The 18,141-nt window shown below is 42.2% G+C and overlaps 1 protein-coding gene across 3 annotated transcripts in view; it reads left to right on the top strand.

The window, feature by feature from the left end:
* The window catches only part of LOC140741701 (host cell factor 1-like), a 126,309-nt gene that overhangs the window by 12,659 nt on the left and 95,509 nt on the right, over positions 1–18,141 (top strand). For all 3 annotated transcript variants that reach the window (XM_073071990.1, XM_073071991.1, XM_073071989.1), the window contains exons 2-6: positions 3,221–3,369; positions 10,627–10,787; positions 12,298–12,506; positions 16,667–16,751; positions 16,846–16,952. In XM_073071990.1, coding sequence (XP_072928091.1) covers positions 3,221–3,369; positions 10,627–10,787; positions 12,298–12,506; positions 16,667–16,751; positions 16,846–16,952 — 711 coding nt within the window. The remainder of the gene's footprint in view (positions 1–3,220; positions 3,370–10,626; positions 10,788–12,297; positions 12,507–16,666; positions 16,752–16,845; positions 16,953–18,141) is intronic.

Genomic DNA, 18,141 nt, shown 5'->3' with positions numbered 1-18,141 from the left:
TTACAGACCATGTAAAGCACTATCAAAAGTATACAGCAAGATGTGGATTGGAAAGCATGGCAGATAGAGTCCGTCATTGACTGGAAGTGGCTATGCAGGTGGATAAGATGGTAGAAAAGGCATACAGCATACTTCCCTTCATTGGAAGGGATGTTGAGTATCGAGTAAGGAAGCCAAGCTGGAATTATGTATATAAAGCCTCAGTAAGAGTATTGTGTATGGTTCTGGTTGCTCTATCATAGGAAGGATGTAGAAACTGGAGAGGGAGCAGAAGAGGTTCAGCAGGTTGCTGCCTGGGTTAGAGAGTACAAACTGTAAGGAAAGATGAGACAAACTTGGGTTGTCCTCCCTAGAATATCAGAGGCTGAGGGGAGACCTGACAGAAGTTTGCAATGTTATGAGAGACATGATCTTTCCCCAGGGTAGAAATATCCAAACGTCAAAGGATATTATAGAAAGGAAAGAGTGCAGAAGAAGTTTACCAGGATGTTCCTTGAATTGGAGGGTATGTGCTTTAATGAGAGGTTGGACAAACTTGGGTTGTTTTCTCTGAAGCAGTGGAGACTAAGGGGAGAACTGATAAAGGTTTATAAGATTATCAGAGGCATGGATAGAGTGGTCAGACAGTATCTTTTCCCAGGGTTGAAATGTCTAATACCATAAGGCATGCATTTAGGGCAAGAAGGGGTAATTTCAAAGGAGATGTGAGGGACAGGTTTTTCTTACACAGAGTGGTGGGTGCCTGGAATGCCCTGCCTGGAGTGGTGGTAAAGGCAGATACATTAGGGACTTCTACAAGATGTTTAGATAGGCAAATGAATGTGAGGAAAACGGAAGAATTTGGACACTGTGTACGCAGAAGTGACTAGTTGGTCATCTGATTACTAATTTAATCGGTTCAGTACAACATTATGAGCCGAAGGGCCTGTACCTTTACCTGTTCTATGTATTCAGACATGCCTTTAAGATTAGAGAAGGAAAGTTTAAGGCAAAGCAAGGAGCAAATTTTTATTTTACACAGGCTGGTAGGTGTCTGGGATAGGTTACCAAGGTAGTGATAGAATCTGGCATTCTGGTGGAGTTCGAGGTGTTCAGATAGGCACATCAATATGAAGCAATATGGGTGATACACTGGAGGAGGCACAACATCGTGGGCTGAATGGCCTGTCTTCTGCTGTACTGCTCTACATGCTGTCTCCATCTGTTTAAAGAGCAGAAGATAATTCAGCCTTAAACACTTAATTAGATCACATGCTAAAATTTAAACTTGCCATGTATATCAAATGGATTGTCTGTGGGTTTTGTATGTTACCCTAACTGAACCTTGTTCTCCACATTTATCACGCATATGGGTTACCAGTAATAGAATATGAACCTTGTCATCTTTATTTATACCAATTCCATAATCTAATTTCATCCCATCTCTTCTATTTTATGAAACTGAAGTCACAATTGAGACAAACAAGAGAAATTATGCAAATGCTGGAAATCCAAAGTAACCCACACAAAATGCTGGAGGAACTCAGCAGGCCAGGCAGCATCTATGGTAAAGCATAAACAGTCGATGTTTTGAACCGAGATCCTTCATCATGGAAAAGAGCAAACAGTGGACGTTTCTGGCCGAGATCCTTCATCAGGACATGATGAAGGGTTTCAGCCCGATATGTCAACTGTTTACTCTTTTCTATAGATGCTGCCTGTCCTGTTGAGTTCCTCCAGCATTTTGTGCATGCTGTTACAATTGAGAGCTCAGGAGGGTGTAGAATTTGCTGAAATATTTATCCATACTTCACCCCCTGTTTGATCATCGTCCAATATCCATGCATCTTAACTTTTCCATAATTCTGTTGGTCTATACTCCAACCCTTACCAGGCCTGAAACGCCTTCTTTCATCTGCTAAGCCCCAGTCTATATGTCTCCCTAATGCATCCAATTGAAAATCCATATCCTTCTCTACCCCTGTTCTTTCTTATCGTCACATGCTCCAATCTGTGGCCTCCATTTAACCAATCATTTCCCCCATCCCTATAACATTCATCTTATCAAATAATCTACCAAATACTTCTCTAGTTCTTCACATGTGATTTCTTTTCCTGGTGTCATCACATCCTCCTTAATACCTTGAGACTTTTCTTTCATATAATGGGGCTGAATTCAATATTATGCGCAAGGGAAATTCTAGAGTAGGTTACAGGGTGGGCACAACATTGTGGACCAAAGGGCCTGTAATGTTCTGTAGATTTCTATGTTCTATATATTCTAGACTTCTCAAAATGAATGCTAACATTGCATTTGCCTTCCTCACTACTGATTCAACCTGCAAGTTAACTTTTAGGGTGTTCTGACGAGGACTCCCAAGTCCCTTTGCATCTCAGATTTTTGGATTTTCTCCCTGTTTAGAAAATAGTCTGTACATTTATTTCTCTACCAAAGTGCATGACTGTGCATTTTCCAACATTGTATTTCATTTGCCACTTTCTTGCCCATTCTCCTAATCTAATTCCTTCTATAGCCTTCCTGTTTCCTCAACAGTACCTGACCCTCCACCAATCTTGGTATCATCTGCAAACTTGGCAACAAAGCCATCTATTTCATCATCTAAATCATTGATACACAGCATAAAAAGAAGTGGTCCAACACCGACCCCTGTGAAACACCACTAGTCACTAGTAGCCAACCAGAAAATGATCCTTTTATTCCCATACCTGCCTCCTACCAATTAGCCAATGCTCTCTAACCATGCTAGTATTTTTCTTGTAATACTACGGGTATTTAACTTGGTAAGCAGCCTCACTTGTCAAAAGCCTTCTGAAAGTCCAAATATACAACATTCACTGCATCTGCTTTATCTATCCTACTTGTAATCTCAAAGAATTCCAACAGGATTGGCAGTCAAGATTTTCCCTTAAGGAAACTATGCTGACTTTGTCCTGTGTCACCAAGTACTCCATAATCTCATTCTTAACAATTGACTCCAATATCTTTCCAACCACCAAGGTCAAGCCAACTGGTGTATAATTTCCTTTCTGCTCCCTTCCTCCTTTCTTAAATAGTGAAGTGACATTTGCAGTTTTCCAGTCCTCTAGCACCATGCCAGAGTCTAATGATTCTTGAAAGGTCATTATTAATGTCCCCACATATAATCAGACTAGACAGATTGACCTGTTTCTAAGCTGTAGTCTTCTATGACTCTAATATTTGAATTCTCTCTTCCCTCAGCAACCAACCAGTGGTTCATCCCAGCAGTGAGGGGGGACATTCCTGCAGGATGTGCAGCATATGGCTTTGTGTGTGACGGGACTCGTCTGTTAGTGTTCGGTGGCATGGTGGAGTATGGGAAGTATAGTAACGAGTTGTATGAACTACAGGTAAGTTGGAAAGATTATAAAATTTGTTAATTTGTCAATCTTTGTCTGTAGTTTGTCATTAATTCTGTTGTATTTCTCTGTTCTACTGTGAGTGCCCACAAGACAATGAATTAGTAAGTGAATTAATGTAGTATATGGTGATGTATGTACTTTAATAATAAGTTTACTTTGAATTTCCGTGTAGTTTGTCTGATTTGTCAGGATGTTAATGCACTTTTGAGGTAGATGGAGCTATTCAAAGTGTATTTAATAATTACTGGATATGCAGTCATGACCCTCATCTAAAATTATAATTTAGGATTATAAATTTCAGTTTTACTCTTTTTATTAATACTGTTCGCTGTAGCCTACCTGTCAGTTCAGGTAAATGTCCATTAGCAATATTGGAAAGAAGAACAACATTTACTGGTGACCAAAAGACTAATTTTCCAGAACAAAATGTACTTGCATCGCTTATAAAGAGCTTTGGGACATTGAGGATTTGATATCAAAGAAACCTCCAGTCAAGTGTCAACACATTGCAACTACTTTTTTTTGTAGCAGCAAATAGAAGTTGAGTTATAGATCTCCTTGTGAAGAAATAGTCCTGCTCGGTGGCGCAATAATATCAGCACTGGACTCCGGAGCAAAGGATCCCAAGTTCGAATCCAAGTCGAGTTGAGTGTCGAGCTAGCAACCCAGCAAACAAGAATAGCTTGCTACAGAAACACCGTCAAAAGACGGTGCCCCGATAACTCCACTGCCAAGTTAAGGGTTATTCTTCTCTTCGTGAAGAAATACCTGCTATCACTCGGCAGAAAAATATTTTCTTTGACTAATTAACTGTGATGACACTAAATGCTATCCATGGAGAACTTATATTTCAGGTTCACTGTGCTTTTAAAACATGCACCAAAAGGATTATTCAATCCATGGGGTGCCCAGTTAGTGGTGAAATATTGCAAGAACAAAGGAACTGGTTGTGGACTTCAGGAGGAATGGAGACAGGCTAACCCCTATTGACATCAATGGATCTGGGGTTGAGAGGGTGAACAGCTTTAAGTTCCTTGGCATACACATCACTGAGGGTCGCATGTGGTCTGTACATACCGGCTGTGTAGTGAAAAAGGCACAATAGCACCTTTTTCTCCTCAGACGGTTGAAGAAGTTTGGTATGGCTCCCCAAATCCTAAGGACTTTCTGCAGGGGCACAATTGAGAGCATCCTTACTGGCTGCATCACTGCCTGGGGGAACTGTACTTCCCTCAATCGCAGGACTCTACAGAGAATGGTGCGGACAGCCCAGCGCATCTGTAGCTGTGAACTTCCCACTAGTCAGGACATTTACAGTGACAGGTGTGTAAAAAGGGCCCAAAGGATCATTGGAGCCCTGTGTCACCCCAACAACAAACTGTTCCAGATGGTACCACAGCATAAAAGCAGGACCAACAGGCTCCGAGACAGCTTCTTCCACCAGGCCATCAAACTGATTAATTCATGCTGATACAATTGTATTTCTATGTTATATTGATTGTCCTGTTGTACATACCATTTATTGCAAATTACTATAAATTGCACATTTAGACAGAGACGTAACATAAAGTTTTTACTCCACATGTATGTGAAGGATGTAAGTAATGAAGTAAATTCAATTCAAAAAGCCGACAGAGTAACAGCATGGGTAGAAATAGGGCAATGAAACAAAAGGTGTTTATGACTGTGTGGAAGAAAGTAAAGATGTTGCTGCAGGTTAATTAAGGGTCATCTGTATGCTGCAGTTTGTTATTATAATTATTTCTGATAAAATCACCTGTCAGTTTCAGAGCACTTGTGCTGCACTCGTAAACTTTTTTTTAAAAACTGTGTTAATTCCAATTAGAAAGGCAGGAGGAGGAGGAGGATGCCAGTCATGAATTAGGGATTCAGATTCAGATTTATTTATCACACATACATCGAAGCATACAGTGAAATGTGTCAGTGGCGTAAACAACCAGAATACCCAATGATGTACTGAGGTCAGCCTGCAAATGTCACCATTCCGGCGCTGAATGTTCAGTGGAACTGCAACACAACACAGAACAACAGAAGCAGCAATAGCAACAGCAACAATAGAATAAAACAAGACATGAACAGTAAAGCAAGCCCTGTTCCCACCCATTGTCTCACACACGTACAGATAGGCCTCCAACCCCAGGACAGGCTGCCTGTGGGCCTCCAGTCCTTGCCACCAGCTTCTCAAACTCACAGACATCAGGCCTCCAACCTCCACTCATTATCAGGTATTTTTTATTAAAGAGCCCCTTGCAAAGAGCGCTCTTGCCATTCATGTGCCGACTTTACAGTGAATATTTGGCAGAGCTTTCTCAGCAATTTTCAACGCATCAGAATCATATTCATTATCACGGACATGTGACATGACAAGTGTTTTAAATATCATTAACTTTAAAGATGTATCGTTGGGTAAACTCTGTGACTGAGCATTTGTGGGGGATATAATCTTAATAGTGGTTGGAATTGTCCAATATGCAATTCTCCCTCCAGCAACATTACTTGGAAACACATCCAAAATGGTTCAGTTACAGACAGTTAAAATTGGTGTTTCCTCTGACTGGTGTTTGTTAGTTCTGAAATAAACAGCTCATTCCCAAACACCAGCTTTACAAATTAAGGAATTGGAAGTAAAATGAAAACTTTAAAGATAGGCCAATCTTTTTTATCTTTCTCCCCTCATCGCTTAACTCCTGAAGCTGTTCACTTTTTAAACCTGATGCTTAAATGTGTGGATGTCATGCACTCTGGATGTTTTACAATAATGTTGACCACTATCGATGATGAGTTAATATCATTGAAATGATTATCAGCTCAGATGCTATACTCCTGTTTATTTTACCCGTGAGCATGCTTTCTTCAGAAGGTAGTTCCAGTAACAAAAAGCAGCTTGAGCTTGAAGCAATGTGTCCAAATTTTAGCAAAGTATTTTCCAAAATCAGTTGAGTACTGACACTGTTCTGGTGCAAACAAATTCTCACTGGGATAAGCTGGATAAATCTCTTCTGTAAGCAATAACATTTTAAAATAATGTTGTCTTTATGCAGTGATTTTTCAGTTGGCTCATTCATTTCAGTTATACCAATGGTTACCCATAACTCCCAAGCCAGCTCGTTGGGGATTTAATTCTGGCTTCCTTGTATTATTCGAAAGTTGTTGTCGCTGATTAACTAAACCTGAAAACTTGCTCTTGTTTCTCTAGGCAACACGAGTGAATCTGCAGATGCAGAGGGAATGGAGAGCAGAGCGATCTGTTCATCTGGATCTGTTCATCTCTAATTGCCGTCGGGACATTAACCATCTCGACTTCACCACCCCTTGCTCCAATTCCAACCTTACCCCCTCTGAACGCTCTGCTCTTCATTCCCTCCGCAATAATCCCAACCTTACCATCAAACCCGCTGATAAGGGGGGTGCTGTTGTCGTCTGGTGCACCGACTTGTACATAGCGGAGGCATGACGACAACTTGCTGACACCTCCTCTTATCTACCCCTGGACAATGACCCCACTAGGGAGCACCAGTCCATTGTCTCCCAAATGATTTTCGATCTCATCAGCTCAGGAGATCTCCCATCTACGGCCACCAAACTTACAGTTACCACACCCCGCACTTCCCGTTTCTATCTTCTACCTAAGATTCACAAACCTGCCTGTCCAGACAGACCCATTGTCTCTGCTTGCTCCTGCCCCACTGAACTCATTTCTGCCTATCTCGACTCTGTTTTATCTCCCCTTGTTCAATCCCTTCCCACCTATGTCCGTGATACTTCCCATGCTTTACATCTCTTCAAAGATTTCAAGTTCGCTGGCCCCCACCGCCTCATTTTCACCATGGACGTCCAGTCCCTATATACCTCTATCCCCCACCAGGAAGGTCTCCAAGCTCTCCGTTTCTTCCTGGATTCCAGACCCAGCCAGTCACCTTCTACCACCACTTTTCTCCGCCTCACGGAATTAGTCCTCACCCTTAACAATTTCTCCTTTGGCTCCTCCCACTTCCTCCAAACTAAAAGTGTAGCCATGGGTCCTAGCTACGCCTGCCTTTTTGTCGGCCATGTGAAGCAATCTATGTTCCAAGCCTACACCGGTATCTGTCCTCCTTTTCTTGCGTTATATCAACGACACCTGGTCTATTTCCGACACCTCCCTCCCCTTTCTAGATCTTTCTGTTTCTATCTCTGGAGACAGCCTATCCACCGACATCTACTACAAACCTACTAACTCCCACAGCTACCTAGACTATTCTTCCTCCCACCCTGTCTCCTGCAAAATTGCTATCCCTTTCTCTCAATTCCTCCGCATCTGCTCTCAGGATTAGGCCTTTCATTCTAGGACAAAGGAGGTGTCTTCCTTTTTTAAAGAAAGGGGCTTCCCTTCGTCCACTATCAACTCTGCCCTCCATCGCATCTCCCGTATTTCACGCACCTCTGCCCTCACCCCATCCCCCCGCTAGCCCACCAGGGATAGAGTCCCCCAGTCCTCACCTATCATCACCCAGCCTACAGATCCAACGTATAATCCTCCGTAACTTCCGCCACCTCCTACGCGATCCCACCACCAGCCACATCTTCCCCTCCCCCCCACTCTCGGCTTTCTGCAGGGATCGCTCCCTACGCGACTCCCTTGTCCATTCATCCCCCCCCATCCCTCCCCACCAACCTCCCTCCGGGCACTCATCCCTGCAAACGGAAGAAGTGCTACACCTGCCCTCACACTTCTTCCCTCACCACCATCCTAGGCCCCAGACAGTCCTTTCAGGTGAGGCACCACTTCACCTGCGAGTCAACTGGAGTGATATACTGTATCCGGTGCTCCCGATGTGGCCATTTGTACATTGGGGAGACCCGCCGCAGACTGGGAGACCGTTTCGCCGAACACCAGCGCTCAGTCCCCCAGCAGTGGTGGGATCTCCCTGTGGCCACACACTTCAATTCCACAGACCACTCCCACTCCGATATGTCTGTCCGTGGCCTCAGCTGTCAAGATGAGGCCACACGCAGGTCGATGGAGCAATACCTTATCTCCTGCCTAGGTAGCCTCCTACCTGCCGGCATGAACATTCAACTCACAGACCTCCGTTGATACCCCTGCCCCCCCTTACCCCCATCCCTATCTATTATTTTAGTCTGGTTCTCTTTCTCTCTCTTTTTCCCCCCTCACTATAATCTCCCCCCAGCCCTACCTTTCTTTCTCTTTTATTTCCCATAATTCTCCACCTTCCCCTAGCCCATTTCCCTCCAGCCTATCACTTCCTAGCTCTCTACTTTATCCCTCCCCCCACTTCTTATCCCCCCTCGACCATCCCATGTTACTTCATTCCTGATGAAGGGTTTCAGCCCGAAACGTCGTCACTACCTCCTCCCATAGATGCTGTCTGGCCTGCTGAGTTCTGCCAGCATTTTGTGGTTTTTTTTCTCTTGTTTCTCTATCACACTTTATTTACGTGTGCACAAGGAGAGCAGAGTAGCCTTTGTCACCAGACAGTTCTAAAGTTTGAAAAAAAAATACCATTTTTATACAGAAATTGACTAGTTGGATTAACATAAAATGTTGGAAGAACTCAGCAGGTCTGGCAGCATCTAAGCAAAGGAATGGGGAATTGACATTTCATGCCAAGACTCTTCATCAGGACTTAAATTACTTTTTGTTTTAAATAAGGATTAGATTGTTCCCTTAAATGAATAACTAAGAAGTTTAGATTGTTTCAATTATTTCATATTCTGCAATATAGAAGACTGGTAATCTCAGAATTATTCTTGGAGAAGCAACAATTATCAGTGAAAGAGATTGTGACCTGCAGAAGTACTTTAATAACTCCTACACATTTTTTTGTAATTAACCCTGAATGGTTGATAAACAAGCAAGAAATCACAAATGGTTTATGCTGCTCTGCTCCCCTGTATCAAGGACACTATCAAAAGGTGATGGCTGAAAAGGTGGCATCCATCACTAAGGACCTCCACCACCCAGACATGCCCTCGTCTCATTGCTACCATCAAGGAGAAGGTACAGGAGCCTGAAGACAGACACTCAATGTTTCAGGAACAGTTTCTTCCCCTCTGCCATCCGATTTCTGAATGGTTAATGAACTGTTTTTTAAAATTATTTTCTCTCTCTTTTTGAACAATTTAATTTTATATGTGTATATGTATAGTTTGTGTGTGTGTATGTGTATATATGTGTGAATGTACGTGTGTGTATATATGTATATATATGTGTGTGTTTGTGAGAGTGTATGTGTATGTATGTTTTTTATATATATATATATATATATATAAAATGTGTGTGTGTGGTGGTGGTGACATCCGTTAGTCTCGCGAGACCATGGATCTGTGCCTGGAATGGTTTCCAGGGTGCAGGCCTGGGCAAGGTTTTATTGAAGACCAGCAGTTGCCCATGCAGTAAGTCTCCCCTCTCCACGCCACCGATGTTGTCCAAGGGAAGGGCAAGGGCTGATGCAGCTTGGCACCAGTGACGTCGCAGGAGTTGCCAGAACGAGGTTGAAGGCAACGTCGGACTGCCTTAGGGACTCCAGCTCTGGATTTGTCCTCAGGGTTTACTCTCGAAGCCTTTCCCATGAGTGGGTATGGCCGCAAGGCAGCGGAGGTTTGAAATTAGTTTTCCCTCTCTTAGATGGACTGCCTTCCCAGGCTGACGAGTTCCATCTACCCGAAGTGTGTACATATGTATATTAGTAATTTATCGGTTTTGAAAAAAATATGTATTGCAATTTACTGCTGCCACAAAACAACAACTTCAGGGATACACACCACCCAGGCCACACTCTCTTCTCGCTACTGCCATCAGGAGGAAGTGACAGAAGCCTCCGAACTCACACCACCAGGTTCAGGAACAGTTATTACCCTTCAACCATCAGGCTCTTGAACCAAAGGAGAATAACTTCACTCAACTTCATTTGTTCCATTTTTGAAATATTCCCAACACATGGATTCACTTTCAATGACTCTTCATCTCATTTTCTCAATATTTATTGCTTATTTATTTATTATTATTTCTTTTTGTATTTGCGCAGTTTGTTCTCTTTTGCACACTGGTTGAACTTCCATTGATTCTGTTATGATTATTATTATATGGACTTATTGAGTATGCCCACAAGACAATGAATCTCAGGCTCTAATATGGTGACATATATGTACTTTGATAATAAATTTACTTTGAAGTTTGTTATGTCAGTGACATTAAACCTGATTCTGATTCTTGTTTTCCAGGCAAGCAGATGGGAATGGAAAAAATTGAAAGCCAGAGCCCCCAAGAATGGCCCCCCACCATGTGCCCGCCTCGGCCACTGCTTTTCAGTTATTGACAATAAATGTTATTTATTCGGGGGATTAGCCAATGATAGTGAAGATCCAAAAAACAATATTCCACGGTAAGATTGCTTGCTGTTTAGTTTTTTTAATAACCTCTTCAAGCATTAGGTCCTTCCAGAATTTATACGTAGCTTTATATAGTGACGGCTAACTTCCAAAGAACTGTGTAGTAGAGCAGGTTGGGAAATCAAGTGACAGTAAATGCCCAATGCTAGAAATATTTGGGTGATTTCGAGTCAGACTAAGGTTAAGAGGCACACGTTCATCCTGGAGTTGATGGAGAAATCGGTCTATCCTTGTGCTTCACATTTAGACGTGGTGAATAACATTTCTGCCATAGAGTGAGGGGCAATCATCTATTCTTGTTATTCAATGACATTAGTATCCCTAACCTCAGTGTCACTATCCACAAGGTTATCATAAATAGGGTAGCTTCGAGACTATAAGACCTAGGAGCAGAATTAAGCCATTTGATCATGGCTGATGTTATCCCCCTCAATACCATTCTTCTGTCTTCTTCCCATATCCTTTGACACCCTTACTAATCAAGAGCTTATCAACATTTGCTTTAAATATACCCACTGACTTGGCCTCCACAGATGTCCGTGATAATGAATTCCACAGATTCATCATCCTCTGGCTAAAGAAATTCCTTCTCATCTCTATTCTAAATGAACCTCCTTCTGTATGCTGTTCGCACTGGTCTCACTGTAGGAAACATCCACTGCATGTCCACTTTATACCGGATAGTCCTTTCAATACTGAATAGGTTTCAATGAGATCTTCCCAAGAGTGTAGATCAGAGGTGAATATTACGTGACAAGTGATTTGCCATCTATTACCCAAGCCTTTCCTCCATCATTCAGGAGTCTGATGGAATGCTCTAAGTGAGTGCAGCTCCAACAACTTCCAAGAAGCATGATACTTTGAAGGCAATTAAGGACGGATAAGAAATGATGCCCAGATCCAGAAAAATCAAACATTAACATGATTTTGTGTCAGAATGATAAATTTAATTTGAACTTCAGGTGCCAGTCTGAGAATATAGAACACAAGGCACTACAGCACAGAAATGGCCTTTCGGCCCACAATGTTGTGCCAACCTTATAACCTACTCCAAGATTTGTCTAACCCTTTCCTCCTATATAGGATCATGGATGATAGAAAAATGGAGGAATATCCAAGAGTTCCTCTACTACTACCCTTGGCAGGGCAATGATACCAAAATTTATTGAATTTGTTTATTAGCTTTCTAGAATTTCAGCTTGTGACTCTTAGTTTGCTGATCTAATGTTATAAGTGCCAAATTATATGTGTTACATGTATGCTGTTGGCTTATTATTGTCCATGTAACGTGATACAGTGAAGAGCTTGTCTTGCATTCTGTTCATAGAGATTATTACACTGTGCATTAAGGTAAAACAATAATAATGGAGAGTGCAAAGGTTACTGAAAAAGTGCAGTGCAGGTAAACAATAAAATGCAAAATTACAAGAAGTTAGATTGTGAGACCAAGAGTTAAAGTATTGCAGTTTTTGTGATTTTGCTATTTGTTGTTTTTTTTGTAAGGTATTTAAACGACTTGTATATATTGGAGCTTAAGCCTGGCTCTGGAGTTGTAGGTTGGGACATACCAGTCACGTATGGAACTCCACCTCCACCTAGAGAATCTCACACAGCTGTTGTGTATCGCAGTAAAGATGGCAATAAACCAAAACTGGTCATCTATGGTGGAATGAGTGGCTGTCGACTTGGAGACCTGTGGATTCTGGATGTTGGTGGGTGTCTTTTTTTCATTTCTCTGACAGTAGCAAATACCTTTAAACAACATTCACGCTTGTATCTTCAGTGCCCAGTTGAAGAAGTCTGGTTACTTTCCAAACTATTTTACTTGGTGTTAGCTCTTGTTAGAAAGAAATCTGAAAGCTGTTATTCCCCTCGAGCTACTGAGGAAAAGTAATGTGTATCTAACTGAGAACCCACTGGGAAGTTGAAGACCCGTTGTCTGAGGCTACTGGAGGCCAGGAGGCCTTTACTGGGTTGGAGGACTGACTGTCTGGGTGGGTGGGAGAAAAGGGGCTTGTTTTATTATTGTTATTTCGTTGTTTGTTGTGTTCTGTATTCTTCTGCTGAATGTTGTGGACATACTGTGTAGGCACCAGAAAAGTGTGGCAACACTTGTGGGCTATCCCCAGCACACCATTGGGTTGTGTTGGTTGTTAAGGAACAGAAACTGGAAAGGAAGGGGCCAGAGGCCAGAATAAGAAGATGGGGGAAGGGAAAAAGTACAAGCTGGCAGGTGATAGGAGCAAATGTGAGCAAGCATGTGGTTGAAGAGTCAGAAAGCACTTTCTTGTTCTAGCTTTTGCCCCAGTCCTGATGAAACACCAATTGTTTATTCCCCTCCATAGATGCAACCTGCCCTCTAAGTTCCTCCAGCATTTTATGTGTGTATCACTCATTGTTTGGCTCAGGGTTTACCTCAGACTCCAGTCACTTTCTTTGGTGTGGTGTTCCCATCTGGCAGAGCCCAGGTATTGGTGCCCCTTCATGTCTGAACATTGAGAGCCACCAGAACCTCTCGTAGGGAGGGGCATTCATGAGCTTACTGTGACTGACTGAAACTGTAACTGGGAAATATGAAAGTCTTTAATCCCAGAGCAAGCCTCCGGGAAAGGGAGTATATAAGAACAGCACACACAAAATGCTGGAGGAACACATCAGGTCAGGAGGGAAATAAGCAGTGTGCTTTAGGTCTTGGCAGATATGAGGAGGAATTTCTTCAGCCAGAGAATCTGTGGAATTTATTGCCATAGATGTCTGGTGTATTTAAGAGATTCTGTCTTCGTCTCCTTCCTTTTGAGTCATTCTGAATTTGTTCCGTCTTTCTACCGCTTCCTGTTGTCCTGTGGGATCTGATGAGTTGCGGGGTTGTGTGAAGGGTGACCGGCAACATAAAACTTAGAAGAGCACTGGGAAAATGACCAAAGATCAAAACCTGTGAGCATGCTTTCTCCCCTCTTCGTTTTTCTCCCCACTTTGTTTAAAAAAGTATCCTGATAATACCTACTCCATTTGGGTTCATGTGACTTTGTTCCTCGATTGAGTTGCACTCAAGTCTGTGTGATGAAAGTAGGTGGGAAATTTAGGAACTGGAGAAATCTTCAGAGCTTGAAACTGATCAGAAGAAGGCAATGGCAAACCACTTCTGTAGAAAAATTTGCAAAGAACAATCGTCGTCATGGAAAGACCATGATTGCCCACGTCTTATGACATGGCACTTAACATACAACATAGAAATTTACAGCACATTACAGGCCTTTCGGCTCACAATGTTGTGTCAACTCTAGAAACTGCCTAGAACTTAAAAGGTTGACAGTGGATATGCAATGGCAAGCATTTAAAGATCGCATGGATGAACTACAACAATTGTTCATCCCAGTTTAGCAAAAGAATAAACCAGGGAAGGTAGTGCACCTGTGGCTGACAAGGGATAGTATCAAGTCCAAAGAAGAAACATAATAAATTAGCAAAAAAAGCGGCACACCTGAGGACTGGGAGAAATTCAGAGACCAGCAGAGGAGGACAAAGGGCTTAATTAGGAAAGGGAAAAATGATTATGGGAGAAAGCTGGCAGGGAACATAAAAACTGACTGTAAAAGCTTTTATAGATATGTGAAAAGAAAAAGATTGATCAAGACAAATGTAGGTCCTTTACAGTCAGAAACAGGTGAATTGATCCCTCTGATCCTCCACACTGTCAAACATCTTCCATGAAGAAAACGAACAATTTACAACCACCCTTTGTCTTCTGGATCCACAAAGCAAGCTCTCCTTGGACCCCATGCCTCCTTAATGAATGAGCCTTGCATGGGGAACCTTATCAAATGCCTTACTGAAATCCATATACACTACATCCACTGCTCTACCTTCATCAATGTGTTTTGTTATATCCTCAAAGAATTCAATCAGGCTCGTAAAGCATAACCTGCCCTTGACAAAGCCATGCTGACTATCCCTAATCAGATTATGTCTCTCCAAATGCTCATAAATCCTGCCTGTTAGGATCTTCTCCAACAACTTGCCCACCACTGAAGTAAGACTCACTGGTCTATAATTTCCTGGGTTATCTCTACTCCCTTACTTGAACAAGGGAACAATATTTGCAACACTCCAATCTTCTGGTACTTCTCCTGTCCCTATTGATGATGTAAGATCATCACCAAAGGCTCAGCAATCTCCTCCCTCACTTCCCACAGCAGCCTGGGGTGTATCTTGTCTGGAACTGGCAACTTATCTAACTTAATGCTTTTCAAAAGCTCCAGTACATCCTCTTTCTTAATGTCTATATGCTTAAGCGTTTCAGTCCATTGTAAGTGTTCCCCACAATTGCAAAGACTCTTTTCCCTGGTGAATACTGAAGAAAAGTATTCATTAAATCCTCCTCCAACACCTTGCACATGTTCCCACCATCATACCTGATTGGTCCTCTTCTCATGCGGCTCATCCACTTGATCTTCAAATATTTGTAGAATGCCTTGGAATTTTCCTTAATCTTGCTCACCAAGGCCTTCTCATGGCCCCTTCTAGCTCTCCTAATTTCATTCTTAACCTCCTTCCTGGCAACCTTGTAATTTTCTAGAGCTCTAACCTAGTTTCTTGAACTTTTCATAAGCTTTTCTTTTCTTAACTAGATTTTCTACATCCTTTGTACACTGTGGTTCTTTTCCTTTCACTGCCTCAATGGAACCTACCTTTGCAGAACACCATGCAAATGTTCCTTGAAGATTTGCCACATTTCTGCCATGCATTTCCCTGAGAACATCTGCTCCCAAGTTTCTGCCTAATAACATCGTATTTCCCCCTACCCCAATTAAATGTTTTTCCAAATTGTCTGCTCCTATCCCTCTCCAGCGCTATGGTAAAGGAGAGAGAGTTGTGATCACTACCTCCAAAATGCTCTCCCACCAAGAGATCTGACACCTGACCAGTTTCATTTCCCAATACCAGATCAAATACATCCATTCCTCCAGTTAGCTTATCTACATATTGAATCAGGAAACCTTCCTGAACACAACTAACAAACTGCACCCTATCCAAAACCGTTGCTCTAAGGAGATGCCAGTCAATATCAGGAAAGTTAAAATCACCCATCACAACAACCCTATTATTATTATTTTAATAATTGCTCAGTTCCAGAATCTGCCTCCCCATTTGCTCCTCAATGTCTCTGTTACTATTGGGGAGGGAATCCATAAAATACACCTAGTAGAGTTATTGCCCCTTTCCTATTTCTGACTTCCGCCCACAGTGAATCAGTAGACAATCCCTCCGTGACTTCTTCCTTTTCTGCAGCCGTGATTCTATCCCTGATTAACAATGCAACGCCCCCAGCTCTTTTGCCTCTGTTCATGTCATTTTTGAAATAACTCAGCAGTCATTCATGCCCCTGAGACATGCAATTCTATGCAATGGCCACAACTTCATAGTTCCACGTATTGATCAATGATCTAAGTTAATCCACCTTGTTTATGATACTCCTTGGATTAAAATAGACACATCTCAAACACAATAAGATAAAGAACACAATTAAAACAACACAATAAATATATATACATTAAATAGCTTATCCGGAGATTGATTGTATGTCATTAAAGTGTCACTAGGAGTGTCTGCATGTAAGGTTACTCTGACAGGAACCAATGAAGTAGTGCTGGTGGAATGTGTTGGAGAGATATTCCTTGTTTGAAAATTTCTATTGCCAAGGCAGGCAACATGACCCAAACTGCAACTACTGTGGTATTTGACAAAACAAATAATCCCGTTATCACCCTTCAGTTTCCTCACCCTCTTACTGTTAGAAGTAACAATTTAACTAGAATTTACTTTGTAGTTTTGCACTAGCAAGATTTCTAACTATTTTGTTTGCATTATGCAGAGAATTTAACGTGGAACAAGCCAGAGGTTGCCGGAGTTCCGCCTTTGCCCAGAAGTTTGCACTCTGCCACAATGATTGGGAGCAAGTAAGAAACTTCTACACATGAAAGAAGTTTTCAATATTTGTGCTCGTTGTGTTTCCATCCAGTAGTGCATTTAATTTTCCACTCCTTTTTCCAGAATGTATGTTTTTGGTGGCTGGGTCCCCCTTGTCCTGGAAGATGTCAAAGCTCCCACGCATGAGAAAGAATGGAAGTGCACAAATACTCTGGCATGTCTGGATCTTGGTACAGTATATTGCTTCCTGGCTCTTTATCTCCTTGTTCCTGTGCTATTCTGTTCATAGTAAACACTCAGTGGATGAGAATGAATGCCAAAATCAGTAATTTGTTCAATGCATTGAAATCGGAATATTGTGAATTTGCATGTGACTGTTTCCTTGCAGGTTAGGAGAGGAGGACTACATTGATATTCAGTCTGTTGTTTGAATGATGAAATTAGATTACTGCCTTGCACATATACAAGACCATAAAATATCTGTAATTTTCCACGGAAGGATTGAATTGGCAATGGGCTCAGCTGGTATTTGAAAGGCTGTAGAAGCATTCTTCAAGCTGTTACCCTCTTTTATTCTACATGGGTCCCCTTTTGCAACAGCACAGTATAGGCCCTTCAGCCCACAACATTGTGCAACCTTTTAACCTATTCCAAGGTCAATCTGACCCTTCCCTCCCAAGTAGCCATTGCATTTTTGTTTTCATCCATGTTCCTATCTGAGTCTCTTAAGTTGTCCTTAATAGATACATTTAATGTCAGAGAAATGTACATTCTGAAATTCTTTTACTTCGCAAACATCCACGAAAACAAAGTGCCCCAAAGAATGAATGACAGTTAAATGTTAGAAACCCAAACACCCTGCAACTCCCCCTTCCTATGCATAAGCAGCAGCAAAGCAACGACTGCCCACCCACCAGCTAAAAGCAACAGCACCCCCCACCGAGCACTCAACGTGCAGCAAAGCATGAATAAAGACACAGACTTGCAGTACCCCCATTCAACATGGCACAGGCTAGCTCTTTCCATAATAAGGGAAAAAGAAGTGTCCTTGTTCCACAGTGAGAAGGGAGACATAACAAAGCAACTCGCTGATTTAAGGTGTTTAAAGTCTGTTGCATTGCTTTTCCCAAGCTCTATGCCAGAAGGACTCGGGTGTCTGGGCACACAGCCACCAGTCAGCTGGCTGCTTTCGATCTTCCGTGTACTCCCACGACACTTCAGGCTGCGGCCTTGAATCCGCCCGCCTCCAGAGCAGCCACGAAAATCTGGCACCCTGAAGGCACAGTAGTCTTCCAGGCCACATCCTTGGCATATTGAAAAGCGACCAGGTCCCATTTCTGCAAAGAACCAAAGTCAGCATGTAACTCTAGGTCAGGGTCTTCAAAAGAACCTTGAAAGGAAAAAAAGGAGACATCAAAG

Source organism: Hemitrygon akajei, chromosome 19 (assembly GCF_048418815.1).
Source record: "Hemitrygon akajei chromosome 19, sHemAka1.3, whole genome shotgun sequence".
NCBI classification, from domain to species: domain Eukaryota; kingdom Metazoa; phylum Chordata; class Chondrichthyes; order Myliobatiformes; family Dasyatidae; genus Hemitrygon; species Hemitrygon akajei.
Note: the sequence above shows the minus strand (reverse complement) of the source record. Positions and strands in the feature narration are given on the sequence as shown.